The sequence below is a fragment of the Narcine bancroftii genome, chromosome 3, assembly GCF_036971445.1.
Source record: "Narcine bancroftii isolate sNarBan1 chromosome 3, sNarBan1.hap1, whole genome shotgun sequence".
NCBI lineage: Eukaryota > Metazoa > Chordata > Chondrichthyes > Torpediniformes > Narcinidae > Narcine > Narcine bancroftii.
Window position 1 is genome coordinate 172,454,994 of NC_091471.1, and position 13,462 is coordinate 172,468,455.

At 39.2% G+C, this 13,462-nt stretch overlaps 1 protein-coding gene across 1 annotated transcript in view; it reads right to left on the reverse strand.

Annotated features, from left to right (window-relative positions):
- Window positions 1-13,462, reverse strand: part of abraxas1 (abraxas 1, BRCA1 A complex subunit) — a 28,501-nt gene that overhangs the window by 10,888 nt on the left and 4,151 nt on the right. Inside the window, exons 2-4 of the mRNA XM_069925855.1 lie at window positions 4,949-5,039; window positions 2,880-2,916; window positions 1,404-1,470 (exon numbers count right to left, since the gene is read on the reverse strand). Of these exons, the coding sequence (XP_069781956.1) occupies window positions 1,404-1,470; window positions 2,880-2,916; window positions 4,949-5,039 (195 nt within the window). The remainder of the gene's footprint in view (window positions 1-1,403; window positions 1,471-2,879; window positions 2,917-4,948; window positions 5,040-13,462) is intronic.

Genomic DNA, 13,462 nt, shown 5'->3' on the forward strand with positions numbered 1-13,462 from the left:
TCTGTCATGAAGTAAAACTCTTCTACTCCATTGTAACTTTTGCAAACTCTCTAGTCTTTGAGATGTTGGGTGCTGTTCAGTACCATGCCTCTGGCTGTCTTGTGCTCTGGATCCATGAACAATCAAAAGCTCTTTAGAAACTTCTCCCATTTAAGAACATGAACATAAATATGGAAACATACAGACAGGAACAGCCCCTTCTATCCACCATGGGTGTTCCAACCATGATGCCAAATTAAACTGCCTCTAATCCTTGCCTGTCCAAATCCATCTATTATGTCCTCTTCCACCACCTGCCCTGGGATGTCTTCTAGGCACCACTTTATGAAAACCTGCCATAAATCACCCTTAAGCTTTCCCCCTCACCTTTATCCATTCCCTTTAGTATTTAACATTTCCATCATGGGAAAAAGACTATCAACACCTCTCAAAATTTTCTGTATTTTCTATCAGAACACTCTTCAGCCTTCAACACTCTACCTTTCTTTGTAGTTAATATTCTCTATTCCAGGCAACATAATGATGAACCATCACCAAAGCCTCAACAACCTTCCTGTAATATGACAGCTAAAATTGCACACAATCCATATTTGGATGGACCAACAAAAAATTTTTTTATACAGGTGTAATTTTTTCTACACAATGCCATGAACAATGAAGGCAAGAATGCCGTATTCCTTCTTTACCACCACTATCTACTTGTGTACCATCTTCAGGGAGAAATGGACTTGCACTTCAAGATCCCTCTGTACATCAATCTCCCAAGGGTTCTGCCATTTACTGTAGCCTTTCTCTGTCCCCTTCTACAACTGCTCTCAACAAGACAGCTTCCTCCAGGTTATCTAAAGCATCCTTTTTTATTTTGTTCTGAATGTTGTGAGTTTTTGCTTTTAAAGATAGGTTGATCCAACAAATTGCCACTAACAAATATAGTCCTTCATCTATTCCTGAGCAAAACAAGTTTGGCCATTTCAAGCTTAGACTGGTTGCAAAGAAATTTGATTCACATTGCATGCTACTTAAAAATGGTTGATGAAAACAGCTTTCTGGAATTATGAACCCACCGTTCATTACCGTACAACTAAATGGTATTTTAGAACCTGGTATTATTGTTGCCATATCCAACACCACTGGGAGAGGTGGCTAGTGTTGCTCTAAATAGAAAACCATCAGTATTAGAATTCACAGCTATCATTTCATTGCAATTCCTTCAGCACTTGTCATAGTAAATCAGTCTAAAAATTAAATTGGAACTTCATATTACACTTTTTCAAAACATCACCCTGATGGTGTTACCTGCTGTATTATCAGAAAATTCTTAAAAGAAAATATATTTCCACCATCAACAAAGGTCAGTCAGTTCTAACTTTTTATTTGCTTCTTGTTGTTGCTCTTGACAATACCTTTTCCTGATTTATCAATATTTTCTGCAACTTCGTCTCATCCACTTCACCAGCAGTATTGTAAAAACTGTAAAACACATACAGAACATTAGCAATATGATTTTAATTCACAGAATGATACAAGTCTTGGCTTCTGCTTTCCAACTATGATTTTATATCCTATCTTGGAACCATGCCCTCACTTACAATATTGGGACAGATTGTTTGATAATCCACTACTTTCCATAATAACAGATTTGGCACACCAATGTGACTGTAACACCCATTAGTGGGCAAACAGATCTTCATACCTGCAGGTTGAAGTAATTCAGTAAGTGGGTAAATAGTTGGATTAATAAGGAATAGGACAATTGGAACACAGGTCACACACGGACAGGACAGCATTTCTTGAAATTATGTCTGTAATTAGTACATTCTGTTGTCAAGATTTGGTAACTTTTTTTTAAAATCAAGAAGATCCTTTTGAAAGTTGCACCAATACCTTCTTTACAATCTCTTTACCACAAGTGGTAGTAGGCTTCATGTTGCTGATGTCCAGTTTTAAGCACGTTACAATAAACATGGACAGACTCTTAATTTTCTCCATCTAACAGTCACAGATATTGGAATGCTGAGGAATGGAATTGGATCACAAACCTAAAGCTTACAGGTTTTTTTTAAACCATGGAAAGCTGAAAAACTGAATTCAGCAAACCTGACACTAAATAATTAAAGCTGTCAAATTATTGCAAAAACAAAAGATGTTCACTAACTTTCTGACATTCTGTGTGTCAACATGAAACCCAAAGATATGTACAAAGAATATTAAAAGGCCTTTTGGATCCTCCAGCTGCTGTGCTATTCAATGTGATCCAATCTTGGCCCTAATTCCACTTTTCTCCCTGCTCTCCACAGCTCTTGAGTACCTTAAGTTAACATAATGACTTCATGGCAACCCAGATATATTCTTCCAAGTAAAGTTTGAGAAAAATTGTTTCATTTTAAGTAACAGTATAAGAGGAACAGAGAATGACTTTCCTATCTTTTACCTCATTCTCTCAAATTCTCTGCCTCCACTGACACCTTACCTTGATATGCAAGAATATTAACACAAACTCTACCAAAGCCCCAAGAATTTTCTTGATCTGAGATTAACCTTTACTGTCAGAGTTCAAATTATTAATTTTATTTCAGAAATGAAACAATACTAAATGGAAATTATCCAGTTTTCAGGATTTCCTGTTTCAGAACACAATGATGTATTCAAATAACAAGCTGTTTCCAGAGTAGAGAATTCATTTACTCATGAAGTACAAGAACTCTCCACAGACTCAGCCTGAAATTACAAATAAACTTAAACATAAAACATAGAAGGAGTAGTGTTTCCAATAACCTTTTATGCAAGAATCAAGTGAAAACTGACTCAGCAATTCCCACTGGAATCGAAAGTTGTAAAATTCTTAGGAGTGAGAGTAGCTATCAACTGAGCTCACGTACCTGAATAGCCAGTAACATGGAATATGTTTCTGTATATCTAGAGGGGAAAAATACACATCAAAGTTCAGAGGGGAATAATTATTTTCACATGTAATACCAACTTCCAGGAGGGAAATTGTACATTAAGATCAGAGGGGATTCATGTATTCATTTCCAGAATTGCTTCCTTTACCCTTTCAAGGCCATTCACAGTTGTATTATGAGGGAGCTCAATTAATACCAGCAAATTACACCACATACATTACAGAGAACCCTTTGGTGGTTTTGGTGTTCCAAACCTTTTCTTTGAAAAGAACATTAGCATTAATTAAATGAAAAAGTCACAATAGATAAATATGCTCAAATGTTAGTATTATAGAAGGTCTACTCTTTAATCATTGCCCATCTGTGAGAGTAAAATCACAACTAAACCACAAAAACATGAAAAGTGGACCCAAAATGTTTGTGACTTAATGGAAACCATTGACATAGTATGGAGATTTGAAATTAATTATTTATTGTCACATTTACTGAGATACAGTATAACAACAAAAGTTCAGTTAAATCAAGACAACATAATTTTACGAATACGAGGTTCATTCAATATTACTGATAACAGCAAGGTGGTACACAATTTCAAATTCACACAACTTCCCTTAAAAGGAAGGAGGAAAAACTGTCTACAAATATTCATAAGCAACATAACCTTCATGTGAACTGACATGCACGTGAACATGCAAATCAGGAGGCCACTAGGACCTCTCAAACCTTCCCCATCATTTATTAAATTTGCCTCAAAATTCCAATCTTCCTCTTAATTATCATCCATCTACCTTTACCCCAAAAGGGTATAAACTTTGCATCCCATGTAAGAGTTCAAAAATTTTATTAACCACAGAGAAAAATTTTCCTTATTACCATCTTGGATTCTTTCTAGATACATGCTGAAGAGACAATTCAAGATGTTATTTGCTTCAATCAAGTCCTCCTTCAATCTTTTCCGTTTAAATTTATTTTTGCTTAAAAGAGCCACAAAAATATACATTCCCCCTCAAGCACAAGGCTCAGAAATGTCAAACGTTTAGTAAAATAATTAATTGCGATAAAAATATTCACCATGAGAAGTATTTCATATGATCAATAATATCAGATTTGCGTTTAATACAAGACAAATATAAAAGAGAAATGCCATTTCTTTTTAGCTCTCCATTGTGAGTTAAACAAAATCAAAACTCATTGATAGCTTTCATCAATATTAGTTAGGCTGGCGGCTGTAACTCCACTTCCACCCACCTCATCTAAATCTCCTCCAACAAAAGCTCATTGAACTCCAGTCTTCCAAGCTAGCTACATCGCCAATACCGAGCCTTTGTTTACAAATTCTTCCCATGGCCTCACACACCATTCCTTTCATCCTTGTTTGCTCCCTCCAAGATCTTCTTCCAATTCTGACTCTTGCCCATCCCAATTTATATTTCTTCACTTCTGGCACTGTTCCATGCCCGATTGTGGGATTTGCTCTCTGAATTTGTTTATCATTGAACCACCTTTGAATCTTTTCTTTGATTTTAATTTCCATCAGATCTCCCAATATCTTTGGATACCATCTTGATCCTGTCCTTGGATGATTACAGATATCGAGCCTATGCGTAGATGTCAACAGTTAGATTCTATGCCAGTTCAGAAATGATGAAAGGCACATAATCTGGCAATACAGACAAAGAAACATTGATAGCACTAGTAGGATTCATACAGTACCCAGATGAGGTCAGTTAATTCTGTAAAGAACAACAATCTGTATTTACATTGTGCACTTACCCATTAAGTCATCAGGGAAACTTAATTATGGAATTATTTAAGTCAAGCCACATGGCTTAGTTTCCTCTTCAATGGACTTGTAAGTACACTTGCATTCATATTTAGCATATTTGGATTCTAGTATGCCTCTGGTCAAAGTACCACATTTTAAAAAAAATAATAAAAAAAATCACATTAAAATGCAATGAATTATAGTTGCAGGATTTACATACTTTCTGAAAGTTAAAAAAAACTCATTCAAGGGAGTTCACACTATAGATGAAGTAACTTACCTATAGTATAGACTAACTCAACATCATCCATCTGAAAATCTGTAATACTGTTTTTTGCTTCAGCTTTAATTTCACCAAGAAGAAACCCCTCCTGTTGAAGAAAAACAAAAGATGGATTTCATTAGTCTTCTATTAAAGTACGTCTTTGTTTCAATGTAGCACATATTATTAAAGACAAAAGAGAATGTAAGCAGCACAACTGTGCTATTCAGTAGAGCAATGCACATTGTATTCAGTCACTCATGTTCTTTCAGAGAGCATGCCATTTTTCACCACCACTGCATCTTCTGAGGACACTGGCATATTTCTCAATCTCTCTATCAATTAATCCAAGCACAATAGCTAAAACGATACAAGTATTTTTGTTCAACAAAAAGTTCTTGGTTTCAATCTCCATCTAAAGCATGTGGAAGATCGGGAGTTCATTCTTGACTACAACCTTAATTGCAATCCTATTTACAAATTCAAATAATCAAAATGTCCTTTATCCGGACATCTAAAATCTGGAAAGCACCAAGATCCGACAAGTGGGGACCGGTGGTTGGGGGAGGCGGCCGAGGGACCGGCGGCTGGGGGACCACAGTCGGGGGAGACGTCCAGGCGACCTACCTTATCAATTTCAAAATGCCTACACCACTTATAATGCTGCAGGCCAAATTTTAGTGGATGTAAAGTGACAAAATAACTGCTTAATCGTCCTAAATAAATTTCTAATGAACACAAAGTCTTTAAACAGGGTTGGTACAAAGAAAAATAAAAACATAATTGCATATTCCATTCAATGCCTTTAGATGTACCAAAGTGATTTACAGTAAACCAAATACTTTGAGATCCAACTGTATTGTACTGTCAAACAATTAGCACCATATACTGGTATGTCATACAAACATTAGGGAATAATGAGGACAGCAAGATGGTGGGAACTGTACTCCAAAGCTCTTCTGGTTAAATTTTGTCCCTTACCAACTGACGATTGTTTCATTTTCTTCAAAATATCTCTGAATTCCTGTTGGGTACAAGCCCACCCTCTGATGGACATCATGACCCCCACGTCATGATGTCACCCTTCCATATACATAACCCTGTGTGTCAATAGCCCTGTTAGTCTAAAAGAAGTAAAGGACAAGAAAGCATCACGTCTCCGAGTCTTAATTGTGTGAGTGCATACATAATAGTGCGACGAGGAACGAAACGAACCCTACACATACTCCATGCACCAAATGTGAGAAGGAAAACAACAGAAGAAAGGTAAAAAAACTGACTACCGAACAACCCCAACAAATTCCCGCCAAAACATCAAGGTGAAAGCGGAGGGAAATTTCGGGGAATTCAATGAAGTAGAAGAAAGTTGGGATAACTACATAGAATGGTTTAACCACTACTGTGTGGCCCACAATATTGTGGAAGGTCCAGTAAACCGCCTTCTTCCTCAGATAGACAACAGACTCGCCAAGGCAAATAGCGCCTTTGGAAGACTACACAAAAGAGTCTGGAAAAACAACCAACTGAAAAACCTCACAAAGATAAGCGTATACAGAGCCGTTGTCATACCCACACTCCTGTTCGGCTCTGAATCATGGGTCCTCTACCGGCACCACCTATGGCTCCTAGAACGCTTCCACCAGCGTTGTCTCCGCTCCATCCTCAACATCCATTGGAGCGCTTTCATCCCTAACGTCGAAGTACTCGAGATGGCAGAGGTCGACAGCATCGAGTCCACGCTGCTGAAGATCCAGCTGCGCTGGATGGGTCATGTCTCCAGAATGGAGGACCATCGCCTTCCCAAGATCGTGTTATATGGCGAGCTCTCCACTGGCCACCGTGACAGAGGTGCACCAAAGAAAAGGTACAAGGACTGCCTAAAGAAATCTCTTGGTGCCTGCCACATTGACCACCGCCAGTGGGCTGATAACGCCTCAAACCGTGCATCTTGGCGCCTCACAGTTTGGCGGGCAGCAACCTCCTTTGAAGTAGACTGCAGAGCCCACCTCACTGACAAAAGGCAAAGGAGGAAAAACCCAACACCCAACCCCAACCAACCAATTTTCCCCTGCAACCGCTGCAATCGTGTCTGCCTGTCCCGCATCGGACTTGTCAGCCACAAACGAGCCTGAAGCTGACGTGGACTTTTTACCCCCTCCATAAATCTTCGTCCGCGAAGCCAAGCCAAAGAAAGTGGGCAGCAAAACATTCGACCTCTTTAAGAACTTGTTGGCCCCGGAGGATCCAGGGACGAAGACATTCAACGAATTATGCACAGCTCGAAGGAACCATTTAAGCCCCAAACCACCAGTTATGGCAGAAAGGCAACAATTCTATGAAAGGAGACAAGGTTCAGGAGAGACAGTAAGTGAATACCTGGCATCGTTGCGCAAACTGGTGTAGCACTGTCATTTCGAGCAGTTTCTAAATCAGACACTGCGAGACAGATAAGTGACGGGGCTGGCAAGTTGCCAAGCAAGGCAAAAATTATTAGCAATGGATGAAGACGTTACATGACATATTGCATACAGGGTTGCCTGCAGCTCTTAAATGGCAGATAAGAACTTGGATGTGGGTCAACCAGACCTACTGGTCGGGAGGTCTTTCTGCCAACAATGCTTCCATTGTGGGAAATACAACCACTGACCAGAAAACTGTTTCTTCAAAAATTTTAAATGTAACCATTGCAAAACCAAAGGACATATCAAAGCTAAATGTTCACTTCTAAAGTGCAAGTAGCCTGCAAATAAACAGGCAGCTAAAGTCAAAACAATTGCAGAGAGAGTGAGGCAACCCAGCAACGATATTGATAACAGTCCGACTGACCTTGACTGGCGGAGCATTCAAGCTCCTGAAATTTCAGTTCCTGAGATATTGCACATTCAAGAAATAAATGGAGGAAACACTGCAATCTTTATACAGCTAAAAATAAAGAGATACCCCTTGAAGGTGGAGTTAGACACAGGGGCAGAGGTGTCCCTAATGCCGTTACATGTAAAGGAAAGTTTGCTACCACACCTCCTGGTTAAAAACAACTGAAATAACTCTAAGATCTGTTACAGGAGACAGAATCAATGTGTTTGGAAAATGTATGGTCCAAGTACAATACCAACAACAGCAATCATTCCATGGACCAGCACTTTTTGGAAGAAACTGGCTACAACACATTCTCCTAGACTGCCTGGAAATCAGTTCAATACTGAATGTAAACCACACAGACACCTCCTAGCCACTCGACCAACAAGAATTGGGGAAAATCAAAGGTGTTCAAGCCAAACTGCAATTAAAAGATAACACAGTACTAAAATTCTTCAAAGCCAGAACAGTCCCATTTGCAATGAAAGGAAAAATTGAGGCTGAATTAAACAGATTAAAACATGAAAGCATATTAGAACCAATACAATGCAGCAATTGGGCAGAGCCTATTGTACCGTATGAAAAGCAAATGGTGAGATTCACATTTGTGGCGATTAATAAGTCACCATTAATCCATCACTGAAAATACCCAAACACCTAATGCCCAAGGCAGAAGAATTGTTCCAAGCACTAAACAGAGAGCAAAAAAATTCAGAAAACTAGATAGAATTGGACAAAAAAAATCAAGGGAATACTTGACAATCAATACCCATCTGGAACTATTCACCTAAACATGCATGCCTTATAGAATTTCGCAACAATGGACAAATTACTACATGGACTCTCAGTTGGGTGTGACCTAAATGACATCATTATCATGGGCCAAAACAACAGTGAACACTTACAAAACCTTGAAAAGGTTTTAACCAGACTATAACAAGCTAATATACGATTACGAAAGGACAAATGTGTCTTCATGCGCCCATCAGTAACATATCTTGGGTTTACAATCGACAACGTGGGTGCGAATGAATCTAGCAGGAACAGAAGCCATTCGCAAAGCCACACACCCAACCATCAAATCGGAATTACAGTCCTTCTTAATCAGTACCGAAAACATATCCCTAATAGGTCGACACTATGCAGCCCGCTGAACCAATTACTCAATAAAGATCAAACATGCTATTGGAACACAGAAACTAAGAACACAATCAACTAAAAGAAATACTAACGTCAACAAGTAAGGTGCTGATCCACTACGACCCTAGTAAAGAAGTTACACTAGCCATGGATGCTTCACCAGTGGGACTAGGAGCAGTACTATCCCAAATCACAGAAAAAGATGAGCAACTAGTAGCATATGCTTCTCAAACATTAAGCACAAGTGAACACAATTGTGCCTGACTAGAAAAAGAGGAATGGCAATAATTGTTGGTTTAAAAAAAATTCCACCAATATCCTTAAGGATATTGATCACAGACAACAAGCCTCTTAGCTTAATCTTGGGGCCACACAAAGGTATACCAGTATTAGCTGCAGCCAGAATTCAAAGATGGGCCATGCTACTAGAGGTGTATAACTATGATATAAGACATAAACCAGGAACACTCAACAGCCATGCAGATGCCTCACCATGCATGCCGCTACCCGAGACACAGAACAACGAGAAGAAATTATTAAATGGACAGCAGAAGCAGCAGCCAACAAACAAGAACAACTTCAACAACTGCCCATTACAGCCCAGATGATCGAAAAGGAAACCTGAAAAGAGGCAACATTAAGCAAGATTTTATACTTCACCCTTAATGGGTGGCCCGAATCTGAAGTAATTCCAGAAGATCTAAAACCTTACAACACTCGCTGCCATGAACTATCAGTCAAAGAAGGATGTTTACTATGGGGTACCTGTTCAATTATTCCAGCCAAATGGCAATCTACCATATTATTAGAACTATACCACAACTATCCAGGAATGGTACGAATGAAGGCACTGGCCTGAATGCACGTCTGGTGGCCCTCCATATACAGAGACATTGAAACAATGGTAAGAGAATGCAAAGTATGTCAGTCAATGCAACCAAAAATGCCACAAGCCGAAGCTAACCCATGGAAATGGCCATTGTAATGGAATATTTCAGAATGTTTTTGGGAGATAAATTGGTAAAAATTAGAGTAGGTTATATGTACACACTTTAAAACAGATCTTATTTGAAATACTGAAGAATTCATATTCAGTGACTTTACAGAAACTATGGAGAATGCTATGCACAATTCACAAGTACTAATTGAAATTATGTCATGAAATGAATGGACTATTGTCTTGAAGAACAACCAGAGCCAGGTTGTCGGTTTTGGACCTTTATGCAAGGCTTTTGACCTCTCTGCAAAGTGCTCATTCAGAGGTTATTGTTTACCTAAAACAACAGATGGACTAGAAGACTAACTCCTATTGTTTGCTGGAGAAAGTCAGGGGTTTTGCAAGTGAGAGAGAGAGAGAAAAGGACATGCTGCTGGCAATTTGAATCAGAGAGAGAGAGAGAGAGAGAGAGAGAAAGAGAAGGGAGTATTTGACAGAGTGTGACACAGAAAAGCTGTAACAAGCAGAAGAAGCTTGTTGTGAAACAGAGTCTCCAGAGTGGTGGATGGCTGGAAGTGCTATCTGTCTGATGTTTCTCTTGGAATAAGCGGAACAGAAAGAAACTCTGTGATAACCTGAAAGAAAGAGGTTATCATCTGGAGAACCCTGATGGGGAAAGTTTCATCAGCAAGACATTGAGGTGACTAATGGTGGTACCTCAGTTGTGGAAATCCTGGAACAACACATCTCTCTCTGTAAACATACAAGAACTTTCCTGAGCGGTAACCATTTACCTTTCGAACACCAAAGCCTGGTGAACTTTATACATGCTAAATTCTGTGCACAGAATAAGAATTGCCTGCAGCCAGAGAATTTGGAAGAATGGGAAGTGAGATTGAACTGTGAATCAAAGAACTTGTCTTAAATGTACACACACATGACATACATGTGCGCTTAGAATTAGAAGGGGGTTAAGTTGGGTTAGTTAATAATGATGTTAAAGTTTGATTCTGTTTTCATGTTTAAAGATAATTAAAAACAACTTTTGTTTAAGTAACTACTTATTGTGGTGAATATCTATTGCTTTTGGGTTTTGGGGTCCTTTGGGCTCGTAACACCATCCAAACCCTGGCATCAGATTCATGTAGTCTTCGCTGGACCATTCATGGGTGAGATTTTCCTAATAGCTGTGGATGCACACTCCAAATGGCCAGTAGTTTCACAGCTGAAAAGCAGATCCCACGATTGATGAGCTATTTTTGCCACATACGGATTAACTCATGAATTAGTTATGGGCAATGGGCCCCAATTTATATCAATTTTTTTTTTAAATTTATGCACGACAACAATATCATACATATTTTGTCTGCATCCTATCACGCAAGTACTAAAGGGAAGGCAGAACGTTTTGTACAAACATTCAAAAAAGCAATGAAAACCATGAAACTTCTAACTGCCACCTGGACACACAAAATCGCAGATTTCCTATTGGGATACAGAAACACGCCACATTCTACCACAAAATGCACCCCAGCATAACTAATGTTTGGCCACAACCTGCGGACCAGGTTGTCCATAGTTCAACCAGATCTAGGTCTCCGATTGCAAAAAACAACAAACCTCACCTAGAACATTGGAAGTGGGTGTGAGTGTTCTGGAACAAGATTATAGACAATATAAAAGACCCATGGGTGGTAGGAGTAACCTTACAAAAATTGAGCACATGCTCAAACTCTGTTCTAGTGGGGACCGATTGTTGAAGCCACACATTGACCAATTACAAGCAATGATTGACACTAAGGTCCATGAACTGTCTCATGAGCTGGAGGAGGTAGAAAGAGACAAGTCGTGGCCTGCCCCGACAATCCCACCCCCTCAGGCCAAGTTGGGGGGGGGGGGTGCAGAAACAGTCATGGAGCCGAGGAGTCCAATGAGGAGTCCAGTAACTGAGACATGCAGCCAGGAGGGCAGCAAAGATGGGCAATCGTTGCCGACTCGTCTATCTGTGGGTCCCGAGCAAAGACCGGCCCAGCAAACCACCCTGATGCGGTCCAAAAGAGAAAGAAGACCATCTGAACACTTTAGGACTATGTGCCCTGATCATTATTAAATACTTTCCCTTTTATAATTATAATTACTCACTTGTAGTATTCTAATTCTCACTGTAGTCCTGGGCCTGATGTAATCTTATTAGTTCAAAGGGGGCCAGCCAGTATTTATCACATGGAGGGGAAGAGTGTTGGGTATAAGCCCACCCACATCATGATGCCACCCTTTCATATAAATATAACCCTGTGTGTCAGTAGCCACGTTAGTCTAATAGAAGTAAAGGATGAGAAAGCATCATGTCTCCAAGTCTTAATTGTGTGAGTGCATACACAACACTCACTCTCTTAAGCACTGTTAAGACGAAAAGAAAATATTTCCATGAGTCTCCTGCCTTCCAATTTTCACTGGTAACCCTACTTCACCAGATCAACTTCCAGCTGTAGGCATGATGGTCGTCACACAATAAACAGAAAAATATAATAAATTGAAGGCCTGGACACCAATGCTGGGCAATAAAAACTGGAGAATACACAGGGTCAGATCTAAATTTCAACAATTTCTTGGAAAATTCTTATCTAGGGAATAGCGAGGCCAGGATGGATCATATCAATACACCTATCATTTACTACTATTGGAAGCAATTTTCGTATAAGTAGATTTATAATGGGTTTTCATTTTTAAGTTCTTCATAAAAGCGAACATGGGTTTCTTCATACAAGCAAATTTTTGTGATTCAAATATCCATAAAGCGGGGTTTACCTGTATACAAATTAAAAGCACCGTTTACTGGATCATGGCTAATCTGACTATAACCTCAACTACGCATTCCCATTTAATCATGGAAACCTTTTAGTACCTTGCTTATCAATTATTGATCCAACTTGGTCTTAAAATTAATCAAACACTTTGCTCTTTGAGGAATAGAGCTCCAAAGACTCATGACCTTCAGGCCACAAAACTGAAACTCCTCTCATAAATCCAAAATCCATTAATTTTTGAAGTAGGGATTCTTAGTTCTAGATTCTCCAACAGGTAGAAACATCTTTTCCCCATGAACTTTATCAAGGCCACTCACAATCTCAATTTCAAGTAAGTTCCTGTGACACTTGTGTCCCAAAATTTTACCGTAAATAAAACTTTGAGATCTAACTTCATTGTACTGTCAAACAATTAGCACCAAATACCAAACAGCAGACATCAACCTAGCCTATCCCAATTTTCTCTCACAAGATAACCTGGCTTTTCCAGTTATTAGTCAAGTAAACCCTCACTGAACTGCTTCAAAACATGAATAATCTTCCTTGAAAAAAATACTATACACAGTACTCAAGAGGTGGACTCAACCAACATGTAAGTAACTGCAACAATACCTAGAGAGATGGTAAAGGCAGGAGGAGAGAATGAGTCACTGTTAGGGCCAGAGGTTTATGGTCCAAGTAATGGCAAGGATTTGTAGTTGAAGAGTAGAGGTTGTGTATCAAAAATAGGTTTTTGAGCTAGGCAGTGGAGAATATGATGGAGGTGCAACCAAGGGCAACAGTGATGCCTTT